Source organism: Crocuta crocuta, unplaced genomic scaffold, assembly GCF_008692635.1.
Source record: "Crocuta crocuta isolate KB4526 unplaced genomic scaffold, BGI_CrCroc_1.0 scaffold797, whole genome shotgun sequence".
NCBI lineage: Eukaryota > Metazoa > Chordata > Mammalia > Carnivora > Hyaenidae > Crocuta > Crocuta crocuta.
In genome coordinates this window covers 226769-242829 of record NW_027529224.1, presented here as the reverse complement: position 1 = coordinate 242829, position 16061 = coordinate 226769, and the positions used below count along the sequence as shown (strand labels likewise).

At 47.4% G+C, this 16061-nt stretch overlaps 2 protein-coding genes and 2 non-coding genes across 4 annotated transcripts; 3 read left to right on the top strand and 1 right to left on the bottom strand.

Annotated features, from left to right (window-relative positions):
• The first annotated feature begins 1 nt into the window (after position 1).
• RACK1 (receptor for activated C kinase 1) lies at positions 2–4503 on the top strand. The gene is made up of 8 exons (XM_077758380.1): positions 2–222; positions 1253–1424; positions 1959–2106; positions 2354–2449; positions 2839–2949; positions 3372–3512; positions 3888–3998; positions 4398–4503. The coding sequence occupies exons 1-8, from the start codon at positions 114–116 to the stop codon at positions 4461–4463; spliced, it is 954 nt and encodes a 317-aa protein (XP_077614506.1). The 5' UTR covers positions 2–113; the 3' UTR covers positions 4464–4503.
• Positions 519–586, top strand: LOC144226872 (small nucleolar RNA SNORD95). The gene has a single exon (XR_013333767.1). It is a non-coding gene; the product is annotated as a small nucleolar RNA SNORD95 (small nucleolar RNA).
• Positions 1731–1809, top strand: LOC144226870 (small nucleolar RNA SNORD96 family). The gene has a single exon (XR_013333766.1). It is a non-coding gene; the product is annotated as a small nucleolar RNA SNORD96 family (small nucleolar RNA).
• Positions 4504–6111: 1608 nt separating the features above from the next.
• LOC144226864 (E3 ubiquitin-protein ligase TRIM41-like) lies at positions 6112–16055 on the bottom strand. The gene is given in 7 exon segments (XM_077758375.1): positions 6112–6742; positions 6745–6903; positions 7361–7488; positions 7689–7711; positions 8273–8536; positions 10569–10664; positions 15218–16055. Coding segments are annotated over 7 exon segments (1857 nt in total). The 5' UTR covers positions 16028–16055; the 3' UTR covers positions 6112–6365.
• Positions 16056–16061: the final 6 nt, after the last annotated feature.

Genomic DNA, 16061 nt, shown 5'->3' with positions numbered 1-16061 from the left:
GCCTTCTCTCTCTTTTCCTCCGCAGGGCCGCGGCGGGAGCGGCTGTGGTGCTAGTGTCTGAGCTATCCAACTTCATCCTTGTCGCCGCGGCGACACCCGCACTCGCTGTCAGCATGACTGAGCAGATGACACTTCGTGGCACCCTCAAGGGCCACAACGGCTGGGTGACTCAGATCGCCACTACTCCCCAGTTCCCGGACATGATACTGTCCGCCTCGCGAGGTACGGGCTGAGGGTTTGGGCAAGGGATTGAGGGATAAATGGGTTGCGCGTGTCGCCTGTCCTTGCCAGTGGCGCGCGAGTTGGCGGCCCGGAAAACTCCGTCCGCATGTGAGTTGGGGCTTGCGGATCCGGGCCTAAACCTCGGCCTGGATTAGCCCGTGAGGTTTTTTGCAGTTTGCAGAGGCCCCGAGACGTAGGTCAGCTCGTGGCTGCCAAGATTTCGGGATTGGGGTTTTATTTCTCGCCCACCTCCTTGCAGGTGTGGCTGAGTGTGCGCAGGAGCCTATGGGTCGGGCGGGGCGGTGATGACCCCAACATGCCATCTGAGTGCACATGCTGAGACCCAGAGGCTGTTTCTGAGCTTACGCCCGGCCCTGTGCGTGGTTTTTGTGGATAGACTCCCAAGGGGACGTCGTAACTCCAGTCTCCTTTCAGGCCCGTTTCTTTAACGTCCTCATTTTTTTTCTTGTCATTTATTTCCTTGTTTCAATGAACACGCTATTGTTTGCTCCCCCTTCTATTAAAAATAGTCTCAGGTTAGGATCATGTATGACACTTCATCGGAAAGCGTGTGTAGTCCAACACGTTTCAGTGAAAGCTTCCAGCCCTGTAGGGTGTAAAGCAACTAAATCCAGCACTTCTGACACCCCTCAGTGGTAATTGTAGGAAGCCCACATTCAGTCTTCGGACACCCAAGCAGTAGTGTTTATAATGCATTACACCTCAGATAAGACTCAGACATTGAATTGATCTGAATGTCAGAAAAGGGCATCCATAATCTGCTATAAAGTTCTGCACACCTGAGTTTAATTCTAGTGGTGTTGCTTAGTTCTACTTGACTTTTTTTGGAGTTGTGAATCAACTTGGCTTTGACTAATAACAGCTCTCTTGGCCTGCAATTTCCCTCCCTCCTTGAGTGTCTTAATTTCTTGTAAATCCACCCATGACCTTAAGGGATCCTGGATTATCCAGTAGGTCAGTTAGTAGGCTGCGGGATTCTCACTGGGTTTTCTGTGTTACCTCCCCTTAGATAAGACCATCATCATGTGGAAGCTGACCAGGGATGAGACCAACTATGGAATCCCACAGCGTGCTCTTCGGGGTCATTCCCACTTTGTTAGTGATGTGGTCATCTCCTCAGATGGCCAGTTTGCCCTCTCAGGTTCCTGGGATGGAACCCTTCGTCTTTGGGATCTCACAACGCAAGTAGTTGCTCATTTAACTCTGGGGCACTGGGGAAAAACTGGGCAGATAATGAGGTAGATGCTCTTGGGAGGTAGTTTCTAAGGGACAGTGAAGTTCATTGTGGGAACTGTAAGGCAGGGAGTTCTTAGGGAAGATAGTTGGGTTGTTTGGCTTCCATCCTTGCTCCTTTTAATTAGTTTCACAGAATTGCTTCAGAGTGGGCTGGTTGAGCAGTTTTGCCACATACTGTGGTTGAGAGTAGGCAAGGATTTGAACAGTTTTATCTTGGGAGCTCAGTCTTTGGATGGTCAGGCACAATGGAGGATCCTAGTGATGACAGACGACATTGTCAGCCAATTCCCACGTGGGAGTGAGGACATGTCCTGCAATTCTGAAGGGATTCTCTGACACATGCTCAACTACAGGCCTGTTGTGATCAGACCCATATCCACGGTCATGTGAGTAATGGCAGCTCCAGTAAGACCAGGGAAACAGTCTGATGTGGAAGAATGTTTGCAGAGTCTAGAGACTGACCAAGTCCTCCTCTTCAGGGGTACCACCACACGCAGATTTGTAGGACATACCAAGGATGTGCTGAGCGTGGCTTTCTCGTCTGACAACCGCCAAATTGTCTCTGGCTCCCGAGATAAAACCATCAAGCTGTGGAATACTCTGGGTGTATGCAAATATACTGTCCAGGTAACCGTGAAGGCACATGCAGAAAGTACATGAAGATTCTCTCCTACTCTTCTTAACTTTGGCATTATGTAGTGATTTCAAGCCTGGCTTGGGCTCTAAAGGGGTTCTGTTAATATTAAAGATTTGGGTTCTGGAGATGGTAGTGCAAAGCCATCAGTATACCTGCTATGTAACTGAGGGGAGGGGGGAGGGGTCTAGTTTCATGGGACAGGATAGTTTCTCCTTATTTCTTTTGTGTCCTCTGTAGGATGAGAGCCATTCGGAGTGGGTGTCTTGTGTCCGCTTTTCGCCCAATAGCAGCAATCCCATCATTGTTTCCTGTGGCTGGGACAAGCTAGTCAAGGTGAGCTTGGAGTCAGGGTGTAGGGCCTTTACCAGCCAGAATGTGTTCCCATTGCCTCCTAAGTGGTCATAGGCTCTAACTTTGAAAGTTTTGTCCTTCAGTTGACGTTTCCTATTGCTATTTTCTGAGTGTTAGTTTTGATACTTGGTGTGAAGTAGCTAATTGAACCAATATCCCTTGGAAAGCAAGGCATTTGTTACCTTTTTTATTTAATCTTGATTGTCCTTAGGTGACCAAGACAAATTCTTTAACATTTCTTGTTACTGCTAGAATGAAAAATGGCCACCATATCCAAAAATGCGTTTAAAGAAGGTGCCATGCCTTTGTTCTGAGCCCTCCTGACCGGAGCCAGGTTTTTCACCTATTACCCCCCACCCTCCCAAATCTAGGTATGGAACCTGGCAAACTGTAAGCTGAAGACCAATCACATCGGCCACACGGGCTACCTGAATACTGTGACAGTGTCTCCAGATGGATCCCTCTGTGCTTCTGGAGGGAAGGTATTAAGGAGCTGAGAGTATTCTACTCAATGGGGGTAGTGTTTTAGAAAGAATACTTAAGATAATGAGGTAGCAATCCACGAGTAAAATTTGTGAAGATTGTTTTCTAAAATGACAGATAAAGCATACCGTTTAAAAGGTTTTCAGTAAAGCTGGTTTCTTAAAGGTTTTTGGTATTATTTGGGTTCTGTTTTCATAACTTATTGTAGCGGTTTTAGAAGTTGTCAGGGCCTTGGTAGGGTTGATGAGGTGTCATGCATTAAAGTAATGGCATACAGAGATCAGTAACTGGTATTTGAATCATTAGCTTTTGGGAAACTGTGAGAGGGAGGATAAGAATTAAGACCGAATCTTGAGACAGTTGAGATTAACTCCTGGAATAGGTTTCATATTGTCCTGACTCCCCTTCCCTATCTTCTCAGGATGGCCAGGCCATGCTCTGGGACCTCAACGAAGGCAAACACCTTTATACTCTAGATGGTGGGGACATCATCAATGCCCTGTGCTTCAGTCCTAACCGATACTGGCTCTGTGCCGCCACAGGCCCCAGCATCAAGATCTGGGTGAGTGTGGGCTACAGTTGAGGCCAAGTGCCTGGCTGTACTCTGTGAGCCATGGCAATGTTGTGATTTCCTGATACTGCTGGGATTTGAGCTTCCTAACAGCTGCTGTCATCAGGCTAACAGTGGATATCTAAGAGCAAGTTACAACTTCCCAGGATTGGGATTTGCAGTGGTGCCAGATGCTTGCCTACTAAGGAGCATCGCAAATTACAGCAGTTTACTCAGTCTCAGCATAGCTGACCTGTTTGTTGGTTCTGATGGGGGTCAGGGGAGGCAGTCCTATGCATTTTAGGCTATTTAGCAACATCCTTGGCCTCTATTTTCTAGATGCCTCTAGCAGAATCCCTCCTAACCTTGATTTTGCCCCTTTCCTAGGACTTGGAAGGCAAAATCATTGTAGATGAATTGAAGCAGGAAGTTATCAGTACCAGCAGCAAGGCAGAGCCACCCCAGTGTACTTCTCTGGCCTGGTCTGCTGATGGCCAGGTAAGTGGGTCTCTGGTTAAGTTACTCAGCTTCTACCTTCTCTCCCCCTTTATGCCCTTGGAGTGTCTTTGACATAAAATGAAATGACAAAATTAGCCAGGTTTGAGAGAACCAAATTACCTCTGCCAGTGAACAGAGTACATGTTCCTGCATTGGAAGAAAACTTGATCTAATAGGCAGTAATTACCTACCTTCAGCTAACACTTTGAATAACTTAATCATATTATAAGAGTGTAAGTGCTTGCTTACTACCAGCTGTTGTTTTGCCTAAGAATACATAGAGCCTACAACCTGGTGGTTAGAAGATTGGGGGTCTTAAAAGAAGGGCCATCTTTATAACTAGGAATTCAGAGTTCCGTGGCTCTGACATGACGTATCACTGTCATTTCCCCCTTGCAGACTCTGTTTGCTGGCTACACGGACAACCTGGTGCGAGTGTGGCAGGTGACCATCGGCACCCGCTAGAAATACATGGCAGAGCTTTGGAAATAAAACATTGATTTGCTTTTAGTGTCTTTCTCTGATAACCAAAAAACTACTTTCTAATGCTATGCTGCATCACAATGTCCTGTGCCTCAGGTATAGGTCCTTTGGGTCTCCCTTAAGCCTGGAGAAAATGTTCCTTGGGAATAGTAAAATCTCAGTTCCAACTTGTAACATAAGAAATAACTGAATAGACATTTTGCTATTCCTGAAGGTAATATAAAATATTCAGAAACTTAGTATAGTCTGTCAAGTTGTGTTTGTTAAAATGGAGATTTATGGAGATTTTTTGAACCCTTCATCTATGGTAAGGAAACTCTTCCCAAAAGTTGCTGCTTAAGAACAAGTCCTTTTTACTCCCTCCATTGTTGGAGATTAAAAATTATATAGTCTGCAGGTATTCATGAGTACAATCATGGCTGGCTTTTTCTCAGGTAGTGGCTAAGTAACAAAAATAAGTAGCATGTTGAAGTAGCTGTACAGAATCAGTTTCCTTTTCCATCAACTCCTAATGGTGACAAGGCCTTTCTGACTTAAGCTTCCATTTTCTGGGATTTCAGCCAGATGTAATCACATGGAAAGACTTAAGAAATGTAAAGATTCTTGGGAAAGCCAGAATCCTAAAGCCTCAAAGCAGTGATAGACAAGGAGTGGCAAACAATCTTAAAGTGCATGCTGAAGACGGTGCCAGTTAAAACTATAGGCTATTCAAATGGGGTGAGAGAATGAATGCCCTAATCTGTGGAGATAATATGAGTTGTGCAAAAAGCAAGATATGGGGAAGGTACAATCAGTCCTCATTTCTGTGGCATCACATTTATTGGAGGGACTGGCTTGCTGTGGAAGAAACCCTGGCTCTACATCCTATTTTTGCCCACCTTAAGGAAAGGACTCCACAAAAGAAGCAAATAATCTTTTTATTTCCACAACACAACCCGTCTTCCCTTTCCCCCAGAACAGAAGTTGACCTCCGCCATCAAAGCAAAGGACAAAAGCTGACAAGTGACAGAAGGCAAGGGGTTACTAGAAAAATAGATTATACCCAAGGCTTTCCTGGGGATCCAAACCTGTCCCCAGGCTCCGGTCAGGGATCACCAGATGGAGAGAACTAAAGACATGAGGCTGGATACTGACACAGGAACTTCATTGGACAAAGGGGAAAGGAGCCTGGCAGTGAAAAGATCTGGAGGGGCTGGGTGGGGTGAGCTTTACTCCTAGTGTGAGTGCTGGAAGAAGGATGAGGGAGAAAATAATTTATTGGGTAATACAATGGTATGTAGTTTCAATCATGTCGACCATTCCAGATCTCAAGCTAAATTCTGGCCAGTCTATGGAGGTAGAAGTTGGGGATGAAAGGAGTCTAGAATCCCTCCTACTTCCCCAGAGAGTAGACATTTATTACTCAGCTCTACCCTTTTGCCTAACCTGCCTCCCCCAAAAGCTTCCAAATCCCTTAGCTAAAATTTGCATCAGAAAATGGAATTGGAATGGGGACAGACAGGAGTCTTGCCCAAATATCCCAGCCTGAGAACTGACAAGGTGAAAAGTAGGGGCAGGGAAAGGGAAGTTAAGTAATGGAGTTAAATCTCCCCTCCACCCTTACTCAAAGGACCCTGGGTGGACAGGGAAAAAAAACCAGGCAGCTGTTCTCATCAGGGACCCATGCAGACCTGTTGGACAGACATTGCAGGTGAGAGAAGGCCGAGCTGCAGGCCAGGAGGGTTCTTTAGGCTCCTAGAGGGAGAAGTGGGCCTCAAGTCAAAGGGAAGCGGGGAACAACAAACAGTGGAAGGAGCCTTTGAGCCCCCAAACTTATGGGACACCCTCCACCACCACCCGCCCCTCAAGTGCTAATCAGAGGGGCCCCTGCGGGTGGCAGGCTAATCAAGGGCAGAGCTTGATACGGGTGCCCTTGGAGAGCACCCGAAAGAAAGGGAAGACACGCTCGCCCAGGAAAGCAGCTGAGAAGGTATGCACGTGGGCTAGAGTCTCCGCATTGTAGAAGCCCAGGCGCCCAGCCTCATAGTCCAGGTACACGCCAAAGCGCCGCGGTTTCTCACTTGGGCTCAGCAGTGTCTGCTCCGTTGAGCTCTGGGCCTGGTAGCGTTTGCCGTTGGTGCCCACACACCACACTTCCCGCTGGAGCAGGGGCTGTTGGGGTAGGTGGAGCCGGCGGCGACGATGGTGATGGCGCGAGGAGCTGGCATCCCCACTGCCCACAGAGGACCCCCCAGAGCCAACCTTCTCCTTATGATNTGGGGGCCAGAGCGGAAGCCTTGGGCCCCCAATACGCAGCAGTCAGCTGAAAAGCGCTTGGAATGGTCAGCAACCTCCTGCCGCCGCTCTGCAAGGCGGACCCCCCGGCGGTCAGGGGAGAGCATCAGAGCCGGGTGAGCTGTGTCAGGGTCCAGCGTCAGGTCCACTTGGGGAGGGGGGAGGACAAATATGCCAGGGCTGGAACAACTGTTCCCCATCAGTAGCCAACTCCAAGATTCAGCCTTTCCTGATGCCCTCCCCTTTGTCTCCCTCCCTTCCTGCCTTCCAGTGGTCCTCACCCCACCCCATCTTAGAGGCCAGACTTCAGTTCCTATGGGCTCCAACTCTTTCCCCACTCTTGTTTTCAGGACACTAGACAGGTCTTCCCTCTGGCCCTGGCTCTTGCTATCCACCCTCCATTCCCACCATCAACACCTACCTGGGCTAGGACAAAAACTACTCTTGGCTTGAAGCCCCAAGCGGCCTACCTGTATCCTGCTCCACCTCAGACCCAATCTCCCCCCCCCCCCCCGCCCCTGCCCCAGGCCCAACCTCCCCCCAGAACCCAGTCTCAGGTCTGTGAAGGGAAAGGAAAAGGAAGGTCGTACAGGTGACCTCCCTACCTCGAGCAGCCTGACAGAACATCCGGCTCATTTTCCTCACGATGGCATCTGTCAAGAAGTCATGGCTATGGGGTTGACACGGGTCAGGGGACCAGACCTCTGGGGGTTGCAGCTGTACCTCTTCACACCTGGAGGAAGGGGACCGGGCAGGGGGTGGGACCACGATATTCCCAGAGGGAAGAGCAGAAGCTGAGGGGAAGGAGAGGAGGGTCCAGGAGGCAGAAACTCGGGTCCTGGGGAAGGAAGGAAAGGAACGGGATATCCAAGAGAGGTAGGGATGGGGAACCAGATGCCACTGGGTCACAAAGGATAAAGGGTGGCAACACACCTATTGAAAGTCTCCTTGATGTCCTGGGAATAACAGAAACAAAAAGAGGGAGAGGGAAAAAGAGACAAAGAGAGAGTCAGCTGCACAGAGACAGCTCCTTTCTCCCAATATGATTCCAGCCAGAGAAAGGACTGAACTTGAACAGGGAGTAAGAAAAAGCACCCTCAAGACCCTCAATAAGTGTGTATCCATCTCAATCATCCCTATGCCCTAGCACACTTATCTCATCCTGCTGTGAGACCAATAATGGAATTTTCAACCCCAGTAAAAGGATTTTCACAACATAACTTGGGCATCTTTCTCAGGATGTCTGTCAAAAATTCTTTCCTGGACTCTACTTTAAAACCCTCTTTATGCAACTGAATTTCTTTCTTTTCACTGGGTATAATCACACACACCCACATTTGGCATTAACCGTGTCTCCAGCCTCAAAAAACCCTTTGGTCTTAGGTTAAATTATCATCGGTCCTCCCAATGAGAAGAGAGGCAGCTCTGGACAGACGTTTGGTAAGCACTGCCTGACAGAGCAAATACAGGGTGCTGGGGGGCAGGTGGGGAGAGACAGGGGAGGGGGAACTGCTCACCTGGAGCAGCCGCAGTCCCCCCTGCTGGCTCCGCTCCTGGGCCTCTGCCAGCAGGCGGCTCAGCTGGGCAGCCTGCTCCGCCAGGCGGCTGGCCGCTGCTCCTGCACGCCCTAGCTGGGCTTCGTGCATCTCTCGGAGGCGCCGCTCCAACCCTGCCTGCTCTTCAGCCAGAAACCGTGTCAGCCGCCCGAACTCCGAGGCCACAGCTGCCAGCTCTGACTTCATCTGGCTCTGGGATGATGCAAAGGGGATGGTGGATACCACCTCAACACACAGAAACATAAACTTCCAATTTTGCAACTGCTGCCCCACAGTCCAAGGTAATGGAGCTCTGCATCCCAAATGGAAAGAGGCCCCTGTCCCTTCCCCAACCTCCCAGCCTTACCAGGCACCATTCCCACACTCCCAAGCACACTGGTCTCAAACTTGCTAACTTCTGCCTGCAACTTATCTCCACCCTGGCTACCTAACTTGATTCATTCTTCAGGTCTAAATTTAAAAATACTCCCTGAGAGTGGTGCCTGGGTAGCCTGAGTATTAAAAATACTCCTCTCAGGGAGTATTTTTAAATTTAGTTGGTTAAGCATTCAACTTTGGCTCAGGTTGTGATCTTGCGGTTTGTGAGTTCAAGCCCTGTGTTGGGCTCTGTGCTGACGGCTCAAAGCCTGGAGCCTGCTTCAGATTCTGTGTCTCCCCCTCTCTCTGCCCCTCCCACGCTCATGCTCTGTCTCTCTCTGTCTCTCGATAATAAATGAACGTTTTAAAAAAAAAATTTTTTTAATTCCCTGAGAGAAGCCTTCCCTCCCCGCCAGATCTAAATCAGAACCACCCCCATAAATATCGTATCTTTCATAAATATCAATATATGTCTTAATGGCATTAACATCCATTTGAAATGTAGTTTACATTTAAGTATCTTTTAACATCCTTTTCCACCACTGCATAAGCTGTTTGCCACAGGGTCCTCAGACCCCAGAACACCACCAATACTTAGTTAAGAGTTTTTTTTTGCAATGAATAAATTAAAAATTCAGGAATAAAGATATGAAGTTAGGGTCTTGACTATACCACTAATGACCTTGGAAAAGTCACCTAATCCTTCTAGATCAGGAGTCTAGCAAACTTTCTCTGCAAATGGCCAAATGTTACTTTACACTTTAAAAGCCAAGAGGCTAAATCATGGATACCATTGTGTAGGTACTTCTATGCATAATCAGAGAAAACTTCTGCCTACTCTCAACCCATTTGCCTGGCCTGGACAATCCCAGATAGTGAGCATGCTTTTCACCTAGGTATCATCAGCTAGAGACATTCTTGGAACAAAGAGGGACAGGCCAGAGTGGAGAAGGAAGTTCTGACTGGCCAAGTAGGTGAAGGAAAGTCAGCTTTACTCTCTGTCCCAGTGACACTCATATCCTGACATCTCTCTGCATCCCAGGACCCCAGAAGTCTCAATCTGAGCATCTGGCTAAGAGGACTCTCTGACTCCTAGATCCAGATTCCACTCAATGTGTGACAATTGCCAGCAGTAGAGTCCCTAATGTGTAGGTGGCAAAAAAAAATAACCACAAGCTTTGGGAAGTGGCAAGACCCACCCACTGGCCAGGGTGGTAGGCGTGGGAAAGATGAGGGAAGAGGTCGGACAAGAAAGCTATCCTGGCTTGGTCTCCAAAGCCAGGCCATTCCAGTTTCTGCTGATCTTACAAAAACAGGTAGAGTTGGGGGTTGAGCTGATGGTATTACAGAAAAAATATCTAAAAATAATCCTTGGGGAGAGGTGATCAATTAAGAAAAACAACTGAGAAACATTGGACTAGAGAAGACCAGGTCTCTGTAACTTTCACAAGTTCCTATCCTCCACTAAATACCATGCCCCCCAACCTCCCGTCAGGCTCACGGCTGCTCTGCCTACCACCTACCATCCGTCCTGGGACCTGGAGCTTCTCTGATGGCTGTTATGTGGATTTTGCCTTGCCCACTTCTGCCTTCTGTGCTATCCAGCCTGGTGGGCACACACCTTGAAGTGAGGTGTCTGGGGTGGGAAGCCTGTTCTGCAGCCTTGGGCCAAGGACCCAACCTCTCCGCACTAGAACTATTTCTATTCCATTTTGGAACTTAGGAACAAACATGCCCCCTGACCCTCTAAGGCCCCTCACTCTTCAGGACCCTGGGAATGTGTCTACCTCTCTCCCAGGCCCCTCTTCAGGGAATCTTGTCACCACCTGTGAAAGTAGGCAGCCCATCTTCCCTGCCCTGATCACAGAGCCAGTAAGCCCTATCAAGGACATTCACCCACCTTCAGTTCTGTCACCCGCCTCTCCTCCTTGGCCTTCATCTTCTGCACAGCCTCTAGATGCTTCCTCAGTGGTTCCACATGCCCCTGCAGTTTGGCCTGAGGGAATGAGAAAAGGAAGGTTAGAAGCCTGGGACAGGAGAGGCACCTGCTTTCAGTGCCCACTTCCCCCACCCTCTCTGCATTGGGTTAGGGCTCAAAGCCTGATTCCCATCACAAGTATCAGACGAGCATCATACTCTCTTCCTCCCTTTCCTTCTCTTCAGATGATGACAAAGGCCTCCAACCCTCTGCCTGCATTCATATAAAGAAGCCCTGAGTGTGTTATCTATAGGTAGGATCCTGATGACTACAGAGCCCCATACCCGGAGCTGGGGTGGACCTGGCTTGAGCCCCTCACCATATAAGGTCCTTCCATATGAATGTTCCAGCCCTTATCAGTAATCTTCCTCATAACTTTCGTTTCTAAATACTTCTCTGATGATTTCGTACCTGTGCTAAAGATCTTTCAGTGGTTCTCCACCACCTACAAAATATGAGGTGCTCTCATTCCCTCTACATTTCTAGCCTCCACTACTACATTTACCTCTTCTGACCTAGACTCTTAGTTTTAGCCACAAAAAAATTCCTGTCTTTTCTTGGGTGCAATTCCATTATCTTCATCCATGCTGTTTTCTCTTCCTGGCATTTCCTTTCTCCACCTGGCCCAGGGCAGTCTTCCTTTAAAATACTAGCTACCTAGTACCATGGTTCTCCCTGCCCCCAACTTCTTCTGTCATCCCAAGGGACATTTACAATACTTCCTAAACACTATAATGATTTTTCAATATGTCTCTGCCAGAACACAATGGCTCCTTATGGGGCAAGGGCGCCACTTTACATATTTTAATTTCTATGCCTGTCCATATGCTTTCTCTCTCATTCAATTACTTACTAAATGGGAAATAAGGGGCACCTGGGTGGCTCAGTCAGTTAAGCATCGGACTCTTGGTTTTTGGTTCAGATCATGATCTCAGTTTGTGGTTCAAGTCCTGAGCAGAGCACAGGGCCTACTTTGGATTCTCTCTCTCCCCCTCTCCCTGCCTCACCCCAGCACAAGATCTCTCTCAAAATAAACTTTAAAAAGAAAATTATTAGGGCACCTGGGTGGCTCAGTTGGTTGAGCATCCGGCTTTGGCTCAGGTCATGATCTCACAGTTCATGGGTTCGAGCCCCCGCATTGGGCTCTGGTGCTGACAGATCAGAGCCTGGAGCCTGTCTTCGGATTCTGTCTCCCTCTCTCTCCGACCCTCCCCTGCTCATGCTGTTTCTCTCTCTCAAAATAAATGAAGGAGTTTTAAAAAAAAATTTAAATAAATAAATAAAAAGAAAATTATTACTGGGGCACCTGGGTGGTTCAGTTGGTTGAATGTCCAACTTCACCTCAAGTCATGATCTCACTGCTCCCTAGCTGAATGCTGTGCTGACAGCTTAGAGCCTGGAGCCTGCTTCGGATTCTGTATGTGTGTCTCTCCCCCTTCCCTGCTCACACTCTGTCTCTCTCTCTCTCAAAGGTAAATACACATTAAAAAAACATTTAATTATTTTTAAATAAATATAAAGGGAAAACAAAACTCTCTCTTCCTAAGATTTTAACCTTCACAGCAAATATGCACTTGAGCTCTATGTTCCAATCCCTTGTAAGGGTATCTTTTCCTTTTTTTTTCTTTTTAATTTTTTTAATGTTTTATTTATTTCTGAGAGAGAGAGACAGCGTGAGCAGGGGAGGGTCAGAAAGAGAGGGAGACACAGAATCTGAAACAGTCTCCAGGCTCTGAGCTGGCTGTCAGCACAGAGCCCGATGCTGACAGCATCGAACCCACGAACCGCGAGATCATGACCTGAGCCGAAGTCGGACGCTTAACCAACTGAGCCACCCAGGCGCCCCTCTTTTCCTTTTTAAAATGTTTATTTATTTTGTGAGAGAGCGTGAGCAAGGGAGGGGCAGACAGAGAGAGAGAAAGAGAATCCTAAGCAGCTTCCCTGCCCCCAGACGTGGGGCTCTATCTCATGAACAGGGAGATCTTGACCTGAGCTGAAATCAAGACTCAGGAGGCTTACCCAAATGAACTGCCCAGGCACCCCCAGAATCTTTTTCTTTGGGACCAGAAATAGGCCCAACCTGATTTCTTTCTTTTTTTTTTTTTTTATGTCTCCTATGACTACTGCCTTTTTCCTTTAGAGGTGATACAGAGAAGAAGAACTCAAGCCTAAACTCCAATCTAAACCTGAATGTAGCCATGTGACCTGAAGCAAGTAACACTTCCAATTTCCTTATCTTACATGGGAATTGGGAATAACAGAATGCATATTATGGACAGTGCACTTCACACAATGTCTGGCACATGGTAAAGATCAATAAATGTTATCTAGTATTCTCTACCTATGTCTAAACTGCCAGTGACAACCTGATAACGACCCTTGAACTAAAGAGGTTACTGACCCAGAGAGAGTACAAAAGGCAATGGTTGTTGTACACAGGATGAGTGGTTCTAGAAAAAATTACATTAATAATATTATAATCACTCCCTAACATGAAAGTAGCATAAACTACAAAAACTTTTGCTTTTGATATTATCTTCTATTTTTCTCCAACCCTATTCAGAATATTTAGTTTACCATTTAATATTTTTCATAAATTACTGGCAAATTTATAAGCACAAATCCAAACAGTACTATTTAAGAGAAATTTTCAAGCGCTTTCACCTTTTTAGGAGCTTTATTTATACATCCATATAATTACCTATTCAATAAAGAAATATTTCTACAAAACAACACTGTTCCAAACTAGCACTAGTTAGTGTACATATTTGAAAGGAATAAACTATCTACTTATAAAATAACCTGTAAGTTAAAAAAAAGAATCACTCAAATTAGTTCTAAATAATAAAATTTATGTATTTACATTTGCTGTTAAGTTAACGCTAGATTATTTGCATCTATGTGACCTCCTCAAATTGCAGAGCCCTACGAGACTGGCATACAACAGATGTGGCTAACACAAATTCACAAATTAAAATCCAGTTTCAGAAGCCCTTCAGAAGAGTCCTATAGGAGGACGGTGAAAAAGGGTGGAATGCCCATGAATAGTCCATCCCAACATTTAATTAACAAACTGCCCATTGATGAGTAGAGTTAAATAGGAGCCAAAAGGAGATTTAAAAAAAGGACAAAAGGAAATCACAACCTCACCTAATAACCAGAGCTTAAACAACAGGTAATGTTACCAATGCAGTGATTCCAATGCTAGGCTGGGCTTTCTTAAAGTTACTCTCCCTGTCTCTGACTCAGAATTTCTAGTGGCAGGGCCCACTGTACTTATGAAAACTCCCTTAATTGGATAGTTACTTGTCATAAGAGGATGTAAGATTGTCTTAGCTGTACTACTCATTGCTTCTAAGCTATGTTACTCTAAATTTAGAGTTACTCTACAATTGGGGTAATGCACTGACCACATAGGAGCTGCCCTCTATTTCTCCTGGTCCCACTGTTTCAAACCCATCCCAGACTTCACTAAGTGGTGCTATTTGTGTTGGCTGTCTCACAGACCAATCTTCTTTACCTATATCCCAAAGGAGTAAGAGCCAGAAGTAAGGTGCAAAGTATTAACCAAACTAGAATCAGACTCCAAGAAGTCACATGTCAGGAAAGTCTACAACAGACATCTATACGGTGGTGACACTGTTAACAGCATGCAAGGGCATGGGGGCAGGTCATAACCAAGCCCATCACCTACTAGTAGCTATGTGGCCCTGTGTGTATTACTTAATTCTATTTCCTAACCTGTAAAACAGGGACAGAAATCGTATCAAACTTACAGGATTGTTTCAAGTTTTAAATGAGATAGTTCATGAAAAATGCTTAGTACAGTGCCTGGTGTACATAGTAAGTTACCTGTTCAGTAAATATTAACTTTTAATCCTGGTGAAATTAAAGTTAGAGATGCCTAGGTGAGTAAGTGCAGAGCCTGGTCTTCTGACTTAAAAGCTGCTCCCTTTTATCTGCATTCTCAGGAAAGGTAAGAGCCTCTTGTCAGTACATCAGACTGATGCAGACCTAATAAAAGTCCTCAGGGACAGAACCAAGCCATATCATGGGGTAGGTGGGAAACCCATTAAAAGACAACTGCAGGGCATGTGGGTCTGACACTAGTAGTCATTCCTAAACTTCTGCTCCTTGGGGCCCTTTGCTGTTGAGGCCCCAAGCCCTTCCCATCTTTAGGGGTCTGAGTCAAGAGGAGACTGAAGACTCACGCAGAGGAAAATGAGACTGATGGTAAAGACTGAGGGGCCTGTCACCTGTACTCCTACACTTAGGGACAACGTAAGTGTGAAACAGCAGTGGCTTTCCCCAAGAGATGCAGCCCAGTGATACAGCATCCCCAGCTTTGCCCAAATTTTTTGAGGAAGTGGGTCTTCCCTTATCTTCTACACAGGTCTGCTTTGTCTGTGTACAGGATCCTTCTCACTCCAAACCACCTTGATGCCAGTAAATGCTTAGAAAAGGAGAATCAGCTCACCAGTGCATGAAGTCCTGGGGAGAGGGAGGGGACATATTTCCATTTCCCAGTTCCTCTCCACCCCCAATAAACTCCCATCTTTTACTTCTCTCACCTTGTATTCCTGCACCACCTCCTCCAATGGCACCACACTGTGCTGTTTGTGGCTCCTGGATTCTCGGCACACCACACAGATGGCCTCTTCATCCACCTCGCAGAAGAGCTTCAGGGCTTCCTGGTGTTTGGGACAAATGCCCTGCTCGTTCCCACGGCTCCCTCGACCAGGAGTTGGGTGCATCTGTCGAATCACCTGGACCATGTTGGCCAGCTGCAGGTTGGGGCGGAAACTCCTCCTGGGAAAGCTCTTTCGGCACTGGGGGCAGGTGAAGCACCTCCGAGGAGCTGGAGGCGGGGGCAGTGGGGTGACGGGGTCTAGCTCCTCTTCCTCGTCCTCCTCCAGCACTTCCTCCTCGTCCTCCTCGTCCTCCCCTCTCAGGTCCTCCTCCATGTCCCCCAAGTAGTAGTCCAAATCTTCCTCCTCGTCCTCCTCCTCCCACACGTAGTCCATGTTGTCCCAGTTGGACCCGCCCATGCCACTGGTCCAGAACACACCCTCCTCTTCCTCCTCGACCTCCTCCTCCATGTCGCCCTCATAGTCTTCATCCCTCATGGGGGTATCCCACCCCCCACCGGCCCCCACAGCCTCCACCTCCTCCTCCTCTCCGTCCTCCTCTTCCTCCTCCCGGTCTAACTCATCCCTGTCCTCCTCATCCTCCCCTCCCCACAACTGGGTTACACACACTCGGCAGAAGTTGTGCCCGCAGCCGATGGACACGGGGTCCGTGAAGTAATCGAGGCAGATGGCGCACACCGCCTCCTCCTGAAGGGTCTGCACAGGGTTGGGTGCCATGGCAACGGCAGCCATCTTAGTGTCCAGTCAGCCAGTGTAGATGGGCGGT

What these genes read in the sequence shown, in the direction of transcription:
- RACK1 (XM_077758380.1), top strand. Translation starts at nt 114, where the DNA reads ATGACTGAGCAGATGACACTTCGTGGCACCCTCAAGGGCCACAACGGC. An exon ending in TATGCAAATATACTGTCCAG is followed by an intron (nt 2,107 to 2,353) that starts GTAACCGTGAAG and finishes TGTCCTCTGTAG; the next exon opens with GATGAGAGCCATTCGGAGTG. An exon ending in CCTGGTCTGCTGATGGCCAG is followed by an intron (nt 3,999 to 4,397) that starts GTAAGTGGGTCT and finishes TCCCCCTTGCAG; the next exon opens with ACTCTGTTTGCTGGCTACAC.